Below are 19,318 nucleotides of genomic sequence, written 5' to 3'. Positions count from 1 at the left end.
AATCCTGAGTAATACCAGCGCATCTCACAGCACCAACTTGTTAATATATATTTTAAATGTTTTATATCATGTTTCAGATGCATATGAAGGCACACTTTGACTATGATCCTGAAGATGATTTATATATACCATGTAGAGAACTTGGTATTAGTTTCCAGAAAGGTGATGTCCTTCATGTAATTTGTCAAGAAGATCCTAACTGGTGGCAAGCATATAGAGAAGGTGAAGAAGACCAAACATTAGCTGGGCTAATACCGAGTCGATCTTTCCAACACCAGTCAGTATCAGAAACAAAATTATATTGTTTATATTTGTTTTGTTCTTTATTTTTACTATTGGTTATTCAGCATCATAAAAAGTGTTGAGATTAATCAAAACATACTGTATTATTTTTTATTACTATACAACAGTGTATGATTTTCAGAAATTTTTGAGTTAGCAGGATTATAATTGATTTTGTAGTAGAGCACATCAGATCCCAAACATCTGATCTAGATGCAAATTATCCTTATCATATTCAAAATTAATTATACAAATTATGGTTCAGCATGGATAAAAAAATACCATCTGATGTAATATTGACAGAATGGCAGAGATGGAACCAGAATTTTTCATGATCCGGTTGCACCCTTCTCCTGAAAAAAGAATAGTAAGGTATATAGTAACGAAATAAAACCTTTTTTACTATTTTAATAAGTTCATGGTAAAAGTTTAATCAAGCACCTATTTCTAATATTTCACTTTTATTATAAAATTTATGTAAAAATACCACCATTTATTTAATTTATATTAAAGTACAGTAATTTTACATAAACATATTAAAAAAAAAACTTAACTGGATATCTGGGACTTAGATGCACTATGTAACCAAATAATCTAATGTCCAATATCAAAACATTATAAAAGTAATATAAAATAACAAAATAGATGGTTCACTCAAAAAATAAATTTTATTTATTGAAAACTGAAACATGATTTATTTTCCTCTTAAGAGAATGCTTCCCCGTTTATTTCAGTATCTAGTGGTGCTCTGTATAAATAGTTTATCAATGCAACTGAGTTCAATTCATTCCTTAATTTTATCTTTTTAATTAAAAGTGTCATCAAGTGCCATACTCTGAATGCAAATCAGCTATAGTCTGATAACTCTGTATCCAAGTCATTACCAAGAAGTTTCCTGCACTCAGAACTATTTTCTTGGTTAAGGTGACACAATCTAATTTTAACAAAGAATTATTTATATATTTGAATTACTTGTAGTACTTGTAGTACTTTTAACTGGCCTTTCTGTAATGTGTCCTTGTAAAAAACTAATGAAAAAAATTGTATGCTACAACCTGTGTAACTGAAATGGTTTTAAAACAAAGAAATGTTATGTTGTTAGTAGAAAATATGGTTATTAAGATATGCCAACTGAAAGTAAATTTATAATTGATTTACTGCAACATATTTAACAAACTCTAACCTTACCTTAATTTTAATTTGCTATACTTTCCTTTCTTTTTCCTGTTTAGCCTCCGGTAACTACCGTTTAGATAATTCTTCAGAGGATGATTGAGGATGATATGTATGAGTGTAAATGAAGTGTAGTCTTGTACATTCTCAGTTCGACCATTCCTGAGATGTGTGGTTAATTGAAACCCAACCACCAAAGAAGACCGGTATCCACGATCTAGTATTCAAATCCGAATTTGCTATACTTATGTTATCTTATCTTACCTTTACCTTCCTTACTTACTTTAACCTAAATCAGACCATTTTCAGTTGTACTACTTCTGATATTACAGTAAATGTCCTGCTAGGAATGATTAACATTGGCTCTACATATACAATAAATTATTTTAACATTCAATTTTTGTAGGAGAGAAGCTATGAAACAGACAATCACAGGTGAGAAAATTGGAAGAGAAAAATCAAAAAAGAGTGGAGCATTTCTTTGTGCAAAAAAGAATCCTAAAAAGAAGAAAAAGAAGTCACCTTATAATACTGATGGTGGTTATCCTATTTATTCATCCAACACTATTGATGGTAATTAGAATGCATTGTTGTTTTTAAAATAAATTAATATCTCAAGAACTTTTATATTTATAATGTTGATTTAAGTATCAACTTTTTAGATGTTATTTATAAACACTTTTTTATGTTCATAATTTTTCTAAACAATTCTCTCCATTTCTCCATTCTAGAACATCAACGAAAAAGTAAATCAAATTCAGAAAGTTCCAGATTCTATTAACTCAAGTTTTTAGTTATAGTTATTTCTTGATAGCTTAAGAATCAGACTGGATAAAATTTGGAAAAGATTTTTTCTCAAGAAAAATTAGACCTGATAACACTTTAGCCAGAATGGATTAGACTACTATTACCTACAAATAAATATTAAAATCCCAAATTTGACCCTCTTAACTGACTAGTACTTAACTGACCAATGTAATATTAATAGTTTTTTTTTACTGTCATTGATATATGAACATAATAGATTATGTTCAGATTTATATGAATCTAAATGGTTAAGAAATTGGTTATAGTGGGAAAACTTGTTATAATGTTCATATTTTATTAGAAGTTCATGTTGTTTATCTTATTTCTATATTTAAATATCAAAAATATTTCATAAGAAGAAAATACATTCTCACATAAAACATTTTTATAGAAATGATTAAGGAATCTATTTAGTCTTTTATAATAATATTAACAATTTCTTGAATAACACGACATTTATGAATCAATTTTTGACTTTTGTGGCTTGTGACATCTGACAAAACAAAATATTGTCATGATGTAGATAAAACATATTAATTATATAAAAACGGGATTTCCTACCCTTTTAAATATGAAGTAATAGAATTGCTAACTCCGCTGAAAATGAGCTATAATGTGGCTTCAAAAGATTCTCTGGAAAAACAATCCCCATGCAGTTGGAAGTAATTGATTGATTTATGAATTTCATCATTTTAAACAGATAACACATTTGTTATATTTTCCAGTTAATTCATTATAACTATTGTCTATTTAAATTTTTATAATTAATAATCCTGTGTAACACTTAGTGATGACAGATAACTGAATGTAGCGTAAGTAAATTCAGTGATTATTAAAGCATCATACCTGAGCTATTGCTGCCAAATTTATCGCCAAGCAAAGCAAACCTGTTTAAATACACCTTTTGACTTTTTGTCTGAATGTTTGTGCTGCAGTTATAGATAATGTGTCTTCTGTTTTTATAAAATTTTGTAGTAAGGCTCTTACTACATTATATCTATAGGTATAATGATTTTTAATAAAAATTTCTATTTCAAATTGATGGCTATTATTTTTCTTAGACAAAGGATGATGGGGAGGGAAATTTTCAATTGCCATGTCACCAATGCATGGTTTACCCCTACATTATGGCACATCCTTCTTCTGACATCACCCACAAGATTTCTTCCAGTCTGTCTCAGCAGTTCTGTATAAAATCTTTCATCTATACATTTTTTGCCATCTTATGAAACTGTTCTCATATTGCTGTGCTTCATGCCTTTCTTTCTACATTTTAAATACTTATCTGTTTATTATATTAGATTAACTAATTTATTATTAAATACTGGTTCTCAATAAAACTATTTTGTATAGTTTCTCTCTCTGACTGCTTTATTTACAAAAAAATAAATAAATAAATATAAAAAATACAAAAAGAAAATTGGAGGTACAGTATTAGTATCTTTCTAGACCATCTTTGTCAGTGACATCAAGTTTCCTGGAAAAAATGCTAAATTATATTGCAATTTCAGTAAGATTATTTTTGACACTAGATAAACTTTACATTATCAGTTATAATCAACAACTCACTTCTGTACCTTATTTTAATTTTCTCTTTATTGTTTCTGTTTCATTGAAGAGCCTAATTTGTAAAATTCATTAAAAAACAAGTTAGGTCACAGATTACTTAACTACTAATACGTCAATTTTTGGGTGTACGTGTAGATAAACCATCCATAACAGACTAACAACACTATGTTATTTTGTATTTTTGGAAGTTAACGGAAATAAAATGAATCTTATTAAATAAATGTAACTCTTGTTATAAGTTATAGATTTAGAACTAATTTATTTATATTTAAAAATAATAAATTAATAATTAAATTAGTTGTAATTAAATTTACAAATGTTCTCTCCCTTGTCTTAAAATTCATTAGGGATTTCTAAACTTAGTAACATCAAACCAGACTTGTTTTATCAAATTATTGACAGAAAATGATTTAATTAATGGTTTGTTGTCCATCTTCTTTTAGAAATTAGTAAAATATTGTTAATTTACTTAGTAAAATCTAAATATTTTACTAACAGTATTTTTTCTTTCCTAGATTATGAAGCTGATGAAATTTTAACATATGAAGAGGTAGCATTATATTATCCAAGAGCAAATCATAAACGACCCATTGTACTAATTGGTCCTCCAAACATTGGTAGGCATGAATTACGCCAAAGGTTAATGGAAGACTCAGAAAGATTTGCAGCTGCTATACCTCGTAAGTTATAAATTAAATGTAAAATTTGTACATTTATAATATAAGTTCATTAATTTTAATTCTTATCAATAATTTTTGTATTACAATGCACAATAAAATATGAAAATAATCATAAAAATTATTTCAGAATCATTTTTAATGATAATTTGTAAACTTTTTTTTACTGATTCAGACCCACCAATTATAACTACCTTGCAATTAGCATTCCTCATTTCAGTTCCTGATTCCGCCTTCTTTGAAAGAGCTAGCCAATATTGTTTTTCTTGATGGTCATTAACTCACTACTTCTGGCTTGTAAGGCTAAGTTGTAAGTTCTATATTCACTTTACCTTAATCGTTTTTATATTACTCTAGCTCTGTGGTTTTTGTATTGCTCTAGCCTTGTGGTATTTATATTATGTATTATATTATATCTTTCTGCTGTATTTTTAAGAACATGAGTGTTCATTTTTTGTTATCATGTAGAAGTTGTTTACAATATAGTTAGCACTCCTTTGTTTGATTGTAAACAAGTGAGCCTGTCCTCAAAAACTATTAACCACAATACTTTTTAGTACTATTTTCAATGATTTATAAGTGAGTGTAAATCATTCCTAGTTTTGTTTCATATTTATTGTTTATTTTTTTAGTTATATCTATATTTCTGTTTAGCACGTCTTCTTTTTCTATAGATTACCTTCAGAATTTTTAAGTCTTCTTGTTTATTGAGCAAAATATACTGTTTCACTAGCATGCAAAGCCCATTGATATTCAGTTCGGGATTTAAGTGATATTTAGTTCTATAAGAGACACTTTCACTCTGTTTACCACAATTAGTGGTTGTGCAAATGAGGTATCTTGGGTACTTTATGTGCATCACAACCATAAAAAACAGTTGAAAGTAACAAATTAATTAATTAATTAAAAGTAGGTGGGAAAAATTAGTAATTTTGAAAACTATTTTAGCATTATTGCATACAATCGCGGTCATTGATTAATAGTGAATATAATGAAATGAATAATAATTTAATTTTTATACTGTTTGAAAGATTGAAGAGGCAGTACAGCAAGAATGATACCAAAGAAAACAGACATCTTCTACAGTCAGTAAAGCTGATTGACCTTAAATCATGATCAATTAGAACTATTTACCCCATACTAGCCACAATAAAAATTTTTCATGACATTCACACACTGACAGCCCTTTATTAGTTTGTTTTTTCCCACATACCTATACTAAATACCACATTAACAATTAAAAACCTTCTAAAAAGAGCTTCTAAATATAGTGATAAATTTATTTAAAATTACATTTAAGTTGAGGTTAGGAAAATTTCAGTAAACTTAATACTTAATTTTTCTCTCATTTTTAATCTATATTATTATATAAAGAGGTAGAGGGTTTTTTTTCAGGATGAACAAAAATCTACCTGTTCTATCCCTACTAAATTTTTACCCGTGTTTTTTTGTTTAACTGAGAAGGTTTTTAAATATAATTCATCTTGAAAAAAAGTATATGTATATGTAGTAGTGGAGGTTTGCCAGTTGAAGCAAAAACTTTAATAAATTGAATTAATGAACTGTGTACAGGGTTTGAACTGAATGATTTGAAATTACTGAATGAATAATATTACATAATAATAGAATTAAATTTACATTAAATAATGTAATCTATCTATACAAGAGGAAGAGGGATTTTGCTTGTTCAGGATAAACAAAAAAAAAACTACCTGATCTTTAGCAAATAAATTTTTACCCATGTGTCTCTTGGCATAACTGAGAAGGTTTTTGAATATATTTTTTCTCGAAAAATATCTAAAAATATTTATATATATCTTTATATATATATTTCTTCTGTGCATGTGTATGTCACTGAACTTCTCCTAAACGGCTGGACTGATTTTGATGAAATTTTGTGTGTGTGATTAAGTTGATTCGAGAATGATTTAGATTCACAATTTGATCCAATAGAAAATGTTTTTTTAATTAATTTATTTATTTATGTGTTGTTGAGGTTAAGGTGGTTGCGATGGTTAAGGTTCACAATTAAATCCGGTAGGCAGCGTTGCTTTTTTTTACAGTGCTTTAATTTTTTATTAATTGATTAATTAAGCTATCACATGGTTATGAAACTTCAAAATTATTAAATTAAAAAAAAGTACAGGAGGTACTTTTTTAAAATGATCTTAAGTGAAAATTAGAAGTAACATGGATGAAAATTTAGGCACTTACGTATTAACGCCACCACAGCTACAGCTTTATTTAAAAACAAATTAGTCAATCGGATTTCAGTGGAAAATGAACAGTCTCTTTATTAATTTTAATAAATGGTTATTTATATTTATTTATTTTATAAATATAATTTAACCAAACTTAACCTACGCTCGCTAACCTTGACTAATTAATACCGTAATTTTTTGAGTATTTATTTAATAAATTCAGTAATTATTGCAATTATTTATTATTTAAATAATCAAAACACTCCTGTTAATTAGTCAAGGTTAGCGAGCGAAGCGAGCGTAGGTTAAGTTTGGTTAAATTATATTTATAAAACAAATAAAGTTTTATACAATTGCTAAAATATTAATTTTTATTAACATTAAATATTTATGCAATTATTAATCCAACAATCTTACATAAAGTATTAGGATAGAGTAAAAGTCCCTTTATTAATCGTATTACTAGATCAGTATTATTCAAATCTTCATGAGTGCTGATTAACAAAAGTTTCAGATTTCTGATATGTCGTGTAAGTAAAAGTTAATAATAATTAAACTATTCCATTTAGTGAACTCCTGTCTACTGGTTATAAATGTTAATTTTGACCATACGGAGTAAAATATTCAGTTTTTATTATTGGATTATTTGTTGAATAATAAAAATCATACAGGAAAAAGAAAGATAATACGAAGAAATATATTTAAAAAAAACGACAAGAAGATGAATTGAAGAGGAAGAAAATATTAAGAACAAGGGAAGAATAAAAAAATTAAGAGATGATAAATATAAAGAGGGAAAATGTTAAAACCAAAGAAAGAATAAAAAGGAAGAAAATGTTACAAACCAAAAGAAAATAAACAGGAAGGAAATGTTGCAAACAAAGAAAGAATAAAAACATTAAAAGAAGATGATAAATATAAAGAGGAAGAAAACATTAAGACCAAGGAAAGAATAAAAAGATTAAGAAAGGATGATGAGTATAAAGAGAGAAAAGATTTGAAAACTAGAGAAAGTGTACATAAATTAAGGTCAAAAGATCAGAAGAATTATATCAAACCAAAGAGCAAATAAATGACTGGCAACAAAAAACAAATAACTGAAATGATGATCAATTCCAACTTAGGAAGAATATGATCCGACGATATAGAGGAGTAACAAACTAAAAGATAAGAATTTTTTGAAATTTATTAAACATCGGGCATGTAGAGCCTCAGTGGTATATGTTGTTCTTGTGAGGGTCTATTTTTCAGTCACTCTGTAGTTAACTTTAACGTAGATAAAATTAAACAGAAATTAAACTAGAAAATCCAAAAATAATACAATTCTAAATTATAGTTTTCAATTAATATTAAATAATGAAATGTTTCACCAAGTCTATTACATATACACATATGTAATAATGCCTATTAAATTACATATACACATTTTTAAAAGTACAAAAAAATTTTATTTCACTAATAACTCTGATTTTTTTAAATTATTATTATTTATTGTAAAAAATTTCTTACAATCATGGTTTAATAGTTTATTAATAGATCAATATATTTAAATAAACAAAAAAGTTAAAAAAAAGGAGATGAAGTCTGATTTGAACCAATGTGCTTTCCCTTGTAAGACCCAAATATTTCATTAATTAAAATTTTGTTAGCTATAACTCGGGAACCAATGAAAATAAATACCACTTATGATGATATGTTGTTGAATAGCTCTCAATTAGGGCTTATTACTGCAGTTAAGAAAAAGTCAAAAATCCAAATTTTTTTGGGATTTTGGGCTTTTTTGGACACTTTTGGTTCAATCGACTGCTATCAAAAATGGGTGTGCACATCTAGATGTTGCACCAGTCCTAAATCCAACATCCTAAGGCTAATCGTTTTTGAGTTATGGGAGATACATACGTACTACATAAGTACAGACATCATGCCAAAACTAGTCAAAATGGATTCTGGGATGGTTAAAATAGATATTTCTGTTGAAATCTGAAAACCAAAATTTTTTGCGATCACAATACTTCCTTTACTTCACACAAGGAAGTAAAAAAAACAAAAAACAAAAATTTCAAAACACTAAATAAAATCATACTTTATTTTGAGTAAGTCCCATGAATTCTTATTATCTACCTATAAAATATGTTTTTCTGTTTTAAATATTAAAAAAATTCATCAACATCATTGCTGATTTTTGATGCTACTGTTGTTTTCTTGAACCTTTATAATCTACCTCTCTTCATTTTTGTAGTTGTTTCATCTTCCAGGTGACCATTTAATTTTAACTTTCTCTCTATGTCCTTTCACTGCTCTCTCCACAACTGTTTTCAACAAAGTATTTCTCTCTAAAAATTCAGAAAATATAAAGCAATCCGCATTATTTACTGTAATCCAAATTATCTTAGAGTGTAATTTATTTTACAGATACAAGTCGAGCTAGGAAAGATGGAGAAGTGGATGGTCAAGATTATCATTTTATAACTAGAGCACAATTTGAAGCTGATATATTATCCAGAAAATTTGTAGAACATGGTGAATATGAAAGAGCATACTATGGTACATCATTAGATGCAATTCGATCAGTTGTAAATGCTGGCAAAATTTGTGTTTTAAATCTTCATCCTCAATCGCTAAAAATCTTACGAAGTTCAGATTTAAAACCTTATGTTGTATTTGTTGCACCACCTTCATTAGAAAAACTGAGACAAAAGAAGATTAGAAACGGAGAAGCATTTAAGGTAAGCTTACATTTTTGACCTGATAATAAATCTAATTGGGAGTTGAATTTTTTTTAGTATTTTTTAAGAATTTTTTAATGGGAAACTTAAAGACATATGACTTTTTGTTTATGAATCTATTGTAAAATAAACTTACTCTAGTTCAATCTATTTTTTATTGAAAAACTTAAATACATTTACTGGTAGTTAGTGTATGTACTGAAAAGTAATATGACCTGATTGTTCAGGTCTGTGTAATATACAATGTGAATTAAAATTCTTTTGGACTGTTAGAAGTCAAGAATCTTTTGTATCTTATGTTTTTGATAGTAATGTAAGATACATTAAGCAGATTTAAAAAAATATATATATTTCATTTTCTTTTGTATTTAATTTATGAAAGATACTGTGGTATGTACTACAAAAGATTATGACTGAACTATTGTATTTTTACTAAAAAAAAAAACCAAACTGAAGTTCTTGTACTCTACTAACAATGTCTGAATACACTAAATGTTATTTTTGAAATTTACAAATAAATTGAGTATATATTTAGCATACGTTGACCTTTTTTACAAAATTGATCTTTATTGAAAATTTAGTTTCTTATATCTGATATTTTGGGTATAAAAATGAAACCCCTAATATGTACATGGTCATCTTCTTCACTGTATATAACTATCATTCCTTGTTGGATCTACAGCTGGAATATTTTCTTTCAACCAAATTACAATAATTAATTAATGAACTTTTAATCTCCTACCCCTATTTTTCAGAAACTCAGTTATATTACCAACACTTGAAAATGTATGACACTTTAAGCTCTTAAAATTTTGTGATTAACAGAATAATTATTTTTAATAAGAACTAATATAGAATATTCTGAACTTTTTAATTATTTGTAAAATAACACTCATATAGATTACATCACAAATATTTTTACTATTATATTTGATTGTTAGAAATAAGAAATATTATAACATATTCTTAGTCTAATTTTAATTGATTTTGTTTGTACAGGAAGAAGAATTAAAAGATATAATAGAGAAAGCTAGAGAAATGGAAGATAAATATGGACATTTCTTTGACATGATTATAATAAATAATGATACAGAAAGAGCATATCACCAGCTGTTAAATGAAATTAATGGTCTGGAAAGAGAGCCACAATGGGTTCCAGCATCATGGGTTAAGGCTGTATGAGGAATATTGGTAAATAATTTTAATGAATTATTGTAGATTATCAATTAGTTTTTATATGATATTTATTGAAAGTATGGTACCTTCTATGCTTAAATGCAATTGCATTATATATATCCTATCTCTTAAATTAAAAAATTCTTTAGAGATGATGTATTTTTTTACTTATTTTTATTTCTGGACTGACATGAAGTAGCGCAAGCCAGTCTGATTTATATTTTAATATCTTTGGAAGTTTTTTTTACCCTGAAAGAGGAGTAGAGAAAGGGTTCTCCATCTACACTAATATTTAAAAAAATATATATATATAATATGATCAATAATATATATATATATATATATATATAAACTTATTTATATTAATTAACTATTGATAAATGATAAATTAACTTGCTTTTAGTGAGTTATTGATGCATCATAAACTTGGTTATTACAAGAATTTTCATTTTTTTAAATACAGCAATTCAAAAAAGTTAAATAACAACTAAACAATCTCAATGCAAGGAAAATTCCATTTCTTCATTTACAAAATATACATTTACGATTTATTTGTAAAGATTGTGACATTATATCTTAGGCTTGTTCAGGTCAGGTCTGAAGGGTGAACAAAAGGTTTGTAACAGGATGTACAGTGTGTACAATTCAAGTATGTACAGTACAAGTTCCATTGCATTATTACAAAGGCTGATGGTTATTTTAATTTCTCAGGTTTTTCTATTTACAAAATGCCAGGAAAAACTGGGGCCAAACAATGATCTGTCAAAACTGCCCAAACAGGTTCATCAAACTTTATAGCACATTTTAAACAATTTAAGCAAAAGTCTGAAGAGGGGCATGGTTAAAGATAAATTTCACCTGTCCACCCCTACTGGTAAATTCAGTAGTCATAATTCTCAATTTAAAAATACAGTAATGTACCATAGAAGAAAAATAGATCATATAAAATTCACAGATGATATGAATTTTTAGGAGATGAAGTACAGAACATTCAGCAAATTATTATTATTTTTTTGATGGGCCAGTCCCAGTGTTATTGCAAACCAGATCAACCTGCGACAGAGATGGAGCAAGCATTTGGATGTAGCAAGAGTTGGTTGCGCATCTGTTACCAATGATAGAACTTATATGTTTGGTCTCCCTGGTATTATAAGTGTGTTTATTGATGAACTTTATGCTGTGAATAACATTAGCCCTAAGTACCAAAATATCCTTATTTGTAGCAACTTGTGAAGTGCACTCCAGGCTTTAGAAGATTTTACTCTAGACTTCCTTTGGTCAGTGAAATCTATAATGCAATCGCTGAGTTGAACCATTGCAACACACAAGTAAGTTTCTGTTGGATTCCTAGCCACATGGGAATTCCAGGTAATGAACATGCAGATTCCGCTGCTAAAGATGCATGTGATCAACTGCTGCTTCTGACTTTATTAATTGTATAAAACAGTCTCTTTGAGCAAAGTGGCAAGGTGACTGGATAGTTACCGTTGATAACAAACTCCAACAAATTAAAGATTCTGTGTTGCCTGGGACTCTTCATACAGAAAAACTCATCGTGAGGAAGTAGTCCTCTGTTGATTGCGGTTAGAACATACTAGAAACATACACGAGTATCTCATGTCAACAGGACCCGCACCAATATGCGTAAGATATAATTGCCGCTTGACTGTGCGACAGTTGCATCCTGTATTTGCAATCCACATACTTGTGGATTGTATATGTTATGCGGCATTACATGATAAATTTAAATTATAGAAAAACATTCATCAACTTCTGGGCAATAATATGAAAGTTTTAGACCAGGTGTTGCTATTTTTACAAAGCGTTAATATTTTACACAAATTTTAAATTTGTAATATATTTTTTTGTTCTAGTGTTGAAGAATAATTTTAATGTGTTTGTTTTTCTCTTCGTTTAATTATTTTGATTTTTTTTATTCGGTATCTGAGAAGGGACCTTTTACACCCCTCTTGGACTTTATTGATGTTTTATTTACATTTTATTTATTTATTTTTTTATTAAGTTTTAAATTTTATCTTGTTAAGTTTCCCACTGTGATATTAGTTTTAAGCTTTTAGTGATATTTTATGTGTGTTATTAGTTGTAAGTTTTAGTTTTTATATTAGTTATAGTTTTTATCTTTCCATTATCTGAGAAGAAACCCTTTACAGCCCTGTTGGACTTTTATTTCTATTTTATTTCTAGTTAAATTTTTTGTTACTTCAGTTTATTTTATCTTTACACTTCGTTTTAATTAAAATTACACTGCTGTGATATTAGTTTTAAATCATTTTTAAGAGGAATTTTAGCTGTGATTTAAGTTTTTATTTAATTTCTTAAGCTAGTTCATTTCTTTTATTTTATAATATTTTAATCCAGGTGATGATGAACGCCAAAGTGTTTTTCACCAAAAAAAAAAGAATCTAATAATTTCAAATTCTAAAGAAGCAATAGTTACATGATACCAGAGTATACAAATCAAAATAAATATGTAAACAAAAAACATAACCTACATTTTAACATGAATGTAAAAGTTGATCGGTTAAGAAAAACATAAAACATAAGTACTATACTAAGAGATAAATCTTATGAAAATCATATTTCAGATATATATTATTATAAATTATTAAATTGTATGGAAGATTTAAAGCTGTTTCAGCAAAAAGAAAATGCTACGGCTTCTACAGAGTGAACCAAAATAAACTGAACTGGATATGGGAGAGGAGAAACTGAAAAATGATAGTGTATTTGACATAGCAACAAACAATAACATTTCAAATGCCACGCAATGAACTATGATGCATATTGATCGTGAACGGCGAGAGGGGAAAAGCTCACGAAGGAGGAACATGACTTGTAGTTGTGAAGAAAATGCAATTGAGATAAAGCCAACCATCACTGCACAAACACACGAATGTCACTGACAAAGGATGCCAGAATATTCATCATCAAAGAATATTATGCACAGGGCAGATTGATCAAAAGAGTGTAAAAAATATTCCTTTCAGAGTTTAACAGTGATTCCCCAGCAGAGTCATCCATACATGACCTCATAAAGAAGTTTAATCGAACTGGATCTGTGAAAAGAACCAAGGCACAGAAGGAAAATATTTGCCAGCAAACAACATGCCAGCACATCCTAAAGAACCTGAGCTTGAAGCTATCATGGCTTTGCAAGAGTTTAAAGCTTATAGACCATAATAAACATGAACAGTATTGCACCAACCACTGTTACTTGATCAAAATTTCTACTTCATGATAGACATAGGACCTAAGACTGAGGTGTTTCCACCTCAGTGGCTACATTAATTAAGAAAATATGCAATATTGGTCTGTCAAAAACCCATGACAAATATTTGAGCAATCACTGCGTGATGTAAGATTGGACAGTGGTGCTCTGTGTTAGGGATGAGAATCATTGGACCCATTTTCTCCAGATACAGTACACTTAGCATGTTACATTACTTCCAGCTCTTTGTAGTGCAACTGTCACCAGATGAACAACGTGTCATGTATTACCAGCAGGATGGCGCAACAGTACACACATCACACGTTTCCTTGATAGCAGTGAACTTAGTTTTCACACCTGACAGGATGTTTCAAAGGATCTAGAGTATGGCCTCCACAGTTGCCAGACCTATCCAGGTGTGCTTTACTTGTAGGACAACTTGAAGGGCAAGGTTTACCAGAACAGTCCATTAACTCTTGACGCACTACAACAAAATATATGCAACACAATCACCAATATCCAACAGGACAAGTTACAGCAAGTGGCACTGAATGTGTTCATCAGCCCAAACTATGCCTGGACCATGGCAGTCAACATTACCAGCAGTACCTGTAGGGACCTGTAGAGACAGAGGAACCAACATAAGTAGATTTTTGTCTTTCATTTGCCTGTTTAATATCACCTTACAGTTCATGTGCAATAGGGATTTTTTTACTAAAAAAATTGTAGAGTTTAGGGAAGCATATGGGGTTGTAGATTACAGTAAGTATAACGTGTTTATATGTGACTGAACAAAATTTTTGCCAACTAGACAAATGGCTGTCATTCAAAAGTGATGAAAATCGGTTTTTCAATTTTGTAGGCAAAATTGAAAAATTTTGCCTACAAAAATTTAAGCCTATAATTTAAGCCCTTAAATTAAACATTAAATTTTGTTAATTAGTTACTGCAAAAAAGCTGAAAAACAGTTACAAATGGCCGTTTTTTGAAAAGTCAATATTTATTGGAAAAATAAATTTTTTACTACTTTTATTATTTTAAAATTTATTTCTTGGCGTTCAAATTTAATGAGTGATTACACAAGAAAATTGGTTTATTCATTGCTGAGATATAGTAATTTCTTTATAAAAAGACTCTTTAAGCAAATGTAATTATTTTGGCTTTTAAGAACGTTTTCGTGTTCATTTTAAGTGCAATCTATTCTTCAAGACTTGTACTTTCAAATGGTGAAAAGTTTTAGACTAAACATTAATGTAAAACTTGTTTAAACTTCTTCAAAAAAATGAGCAAAAAATAGAGTGTGCTTGCGCGGTAGTCATGGAGGGGGAAGCAGTTCGAGGCAGCTGCGTGTAAATAAAGCTGAATCGGCTGAGTGAAAAAAATTGTTCTATCTTCGTAAATTTTGGACTGCAAATGCCCACAATTTTATTCAAAACTTTTTCACGTAGGAAGTTTACCTTGGCCTACAAAAGTGAAAAACCTATCTTCACCACATTTGAACGGCGGCCACCATTTTGTCCAGTTAGCAAAAATTTTGTCCAGTCACACACACAAACAAGTTATACTTACCCTAATCTACAATCCCATGTACTTACCTAAAACTACTAATTTTCTTCAAAAATTTACCTTTCCTCCCACTGATGACTATCCATATTATTTACAATTGTTACAGTCTTTGAACCTACTGACTATGCTGTATGTGCTGATTTTTTGATTGAAATATTGTAGCAAGAAAATGATGACTTTCTTGATTGTGTTGTATTTTTAGTGATGAGTCAATAATTCATCTTAGTGGAAAGTTTAACACATAAAGTCCATACCTGGGGTCACAAAATTCCATGAACTCTTACAGTGTGAGAAGGACTTCCTTTGATGGCAAGTTTATGAGCCATTTTTTTTCATTGAAGCAGACATAACAGGAGCAGATTATTTGGATATGCTGCTTACATGGCTGTTTCCTTAACCTGAGAATTTTATCTTTAGAGATGGTTTGCCTCCTCACCGGCATAACTCCATACATGATTGATTGAATGATGATTTTCCCAACTACTGAATTGGTTGGCATGGATCTGATGACAGAGGTAGTTTGCAGTTGCCTCCAAGGTCAAGTGACCTTGGAGGCAAGGACCCACCTTCAGGGATTTCATATGATTTTTTTGGATTTTTATAAAAGATCTTATTCACATGCCTCTGCTATCTATAACTACCTGATTTGAAGCACAGAATTGAAGCAGCTGTCTCTTCAATTACACCAGACATGCTAGTTAAAGAATGGCAAGGACTTCCCTACCAGTTGGATGTGTGCCACATGACGAAAGGTGATCACAAACAGTTATAGGCAAAACTGTGAAAGTTATTCTTTCATTGCATTCATTATTCTTAACTGCGAGTCAAAGTTATTAGTACTTTTTTAACCCTAATATTTTTTTGTACATCCTGTATTATTAATAATATTTTGTAACTAATGTTTGTTACTGTAAAGATTAAAAAAAAATCTTTTTTTGCACAGATAACACGGCAAACTTGTTCGTCTGATGATGAATCAATAGCCATGACAGGCAGCTAGCGATAGTTGAACTTTTTATTCTTATATGTGAAGAGCAGCTGCAAAAATTTGTGAAGCATGTGTTCATCATGATTGAAAATAAATGCTGTTGAAAGTAACAGAACAACAGAATTAACTAACTGCATTTAAATGAGAAAAGTATTCAAGTGCTGGTAGGTAGTGTTGGTGACAATATAAAAATAAATATATAAAGAGGATCACGACAGTTATGAAAGTGTTCGGAGGGTTAGGCGTGAATATTCGTAAACATAAATATATATATTTATAAATATATACATATGTATGTAAATATTAATATTTAATAATAAATATTATATAAAAAAAGAAACTTCTAAGAAGTAACATCATGATGCACATGATATCTAAGCTCATAATTGATAAATAAATAAGAAAAATAAAAGAATATTATTTATTTCAACAACTAATTTTTATTTAGTTGTTTTAATTAATAATTATTCTCAATTAATTATTGATATGAGGCTATACAAATATGTAAATATTATATTACTGTAATGATATTAAAGAATATATATTATTATTACCTAATCAGACAAGTCAGTTCGAAAATGTTTATATAGTTTTTAAGTGTTTTTGGTAATGATTGGACTACGAATAAGAACTATTTAAAACAGCTTCTTTTGTATTAAATATCATATTTAAAGGTGCGATATTGATTTTAAATAGTTAACAAAAAAAAATTTAAAGATAAATAATTTTTGTCATGTTTTACTTGTTTATTCTTTGTCATAATTTTTAAAACAAGTTTAATATCTATTCTTATGTTAGTTTGGTGCATATATTAAATATTATTGTAATTATAATTATTTTTATTATTGTGATTAATAATAGAAATGAATGTCGTAATATAAACTGACAAAAAATTGTATTATTATCTGTGTTAGTGTTATAGTCATGGGAGCCACCTAGTGCCAATTGAAGTAAAACACTTTTTTTTGCCATTATTAAGTTCTCTTCATGACTTAACACAGTTAATTTAAATAAGTACTTAACAAATAATATTAATTATAACATTATTTTATTATTATTTTTATTATTATTATTATTATTATTATTATTATTACTATATTATTTTATTATCATTATTATTGTTATTATTATAGTAAATAAAAATTAATTATGTCATTATATTGACTAAATGTCAAATTTTAATGCTAAAAATAAGAGTGATTTGTTCTTATTTAGGAATGTTGTTTTACAAATATTGTAAAATAATAATTATTTTTATAAAATGTTGAATTAAATGAAAAAAAAAAAAAATTGACATGAGGTTATTATTTATTTGATATTTGTTAGGTTAAAAACAAAAAATAATTGAGAAGTTCACATTAAGAAAGCTAATTTATTAGAGGTTGCCTCTATTCCATACTAGTTCGTGATTTATTGATACCTTATTTTATAATAATTACTCATTTATTGGTTCATTTTAGTAAAATATGTTTGTATAAAGGTGGAATTCAAATCATAATGCAAATCAAATCATTGATCAGTAATGGTGTCATTCTTATCCTAGATAAAGATACTTTGATTTCCAAAGGAATTATGGCGAGCTAGATGGCCATTGCTTAAAACGGACTTTGAAGTATTCCTACAGTTGTCTTTTATACCATCTACCCCAAATATATCCAGGTTTCAACTCAACAACCCTATATTTAGTTTAATAATATTGAAAACTATAGATTTACTACATCCCTGCTATTGTGCAGTTTGGCGAGTGTCTGCTGAACTATGGATTTATCTGCCAATCCTTGTGTGATTTGGTATTGTGGTTGGTGTCCATCACCATTACATGAACTCATCTCTCAATTCTTACATGGTTATACCTTTTTAAATAAGTAACCTAGACATAACAAGCCATGCACTTACGACTTCACAAGGCAGTTAATTTAATATATTATAAGTACATTATGTTGAATTATTAAAAAATTAAAATAAAGAATAAATTTCATATGTAAAACATACAGTAAGAGATGTTTAAATGCTTAAAAGTTTTTTTCTGGGAAAATTAATTTTTTTGCACTTGGACCTGTTTGGTTTACCTAAACTTGAACCAGATAACTCCTACAAAGTCAAACCTAATTTTTATTTAGTCAGAGGTTACAGACTTTATAATACAGTGAGAAAGTTTAATTATTGTCATTAATAATCTTCCATGCTACATTCAGTTTTTATTATTGTATAATATTAATAAAATATGATTAATAAAAGATTTCTAAAAGAGTTGTTAATATTTTGCCAACATTTCCATGGAAGTTAGGCAAATTACATTGATTACGTTTTTATTTATTTTTTTTATTATGAGCATTTTAATCCTTGCCTTGGTGGCTTTAAATATTACTTTGACATTTAGCTTTCCACTATAGATAAGAATGTAAGCTGGATATAAGATATATGCAGCTTTCTCTTTAGTTATGATTAATTCTATCTCTTAATTCTTTACTGGGAATAGTTTTTTTACAGTTTATCTCTGGTGTAAAAAGATTAAAATTTCACCTAAGTATCATAACTAATAAGTGATTTTTTTCTTTGAACACTTTTATAACCCTAATGTAATAAATGCTTCAGAAGGAAAAAATTATTAGTGTTCATGAATTAATGATTATACTTTGTTTAATTATTCATTATTTAGTTGGAATCAATATGAATTTGAAAGAAGTGATTATTTAACCAATATTATAGAAATTTTAAATAGGCTACCCTTAATTTTTAAAACTGATTTTTTAAGTATTTTAATCTCCTGGTATTTTATGTATTTACCGCTATGAAATTTAACTTTATTGATGTAAAAAAATTAAAAATTGGTTGTGAAATAAAAAAAACTCAAATTAAAAATTAAGTAATGTAAACAAGCGTAGAACTGAAATTTAATTTTATATAGGCAGACTATGGATCAG

The 19,318-nt window shown here is 28.3% G+C and overlaps 1 protein-coding gene across 1 annotated transcript in view; it reads left to right on the top strand.

Moving 5' to 3' along the window:
• LOC142331720 (protein PALS1-like) overlaps positions 1–17,608 on the top strand; it is a 651,443-nt gene extending 633,835 nt beyond the window's left edge. The window contains exons 13-18 of the mRNA XM_075377757.1: positions 78–277; positions 1,862–2,028; positions 4,347–4,511; positions 9,122–9,435; positions 10,435–10,626; positions 16,350–17,608. Of these exons, the coding sequence (XP_075233872.1) occupies positions 78–277; positions 1,862–2,028; positions 4,347–4,511; positions 9,122–9,435; positions 10,435–10,617 (1,029 nt within the window). The 3' untranslated portion in view covers positions 10,618–10,626; positions 16,350–17,608. The remainder of the gene's footprint in view (positions 1–77; positions 278–1,861; positions 2,029–4,346; positions 4,512–9,121; positions 9,436–10,434; positions 10,627–16,349) is intronic.
• The last annotated feature ends 1,710 nt before the right edge of the window (positions 17,609–19,318 follow it).

The sequence above is a fragment of the Lycorma delicatula genome, chromosome 10, assembly GCF_047948215.1.
Source record: "Lycorma delicatula isolate Av1 chromosome 10, ASM4794821v1, whole genome shotgun sequence".
In the NCBI taxonomy this organism is placed as follows: Eukaryota; Metazoa; Arthropoda; class Insecta; order Hemiptera; family Fulgoridae; genus Lycorma; species Lycorma delicatula.
The sequence above is the reverse complement of the archived record's forward strand: the minus strand, read 5'-3'. Positions and strand labels throughout refer to the sequence as shown.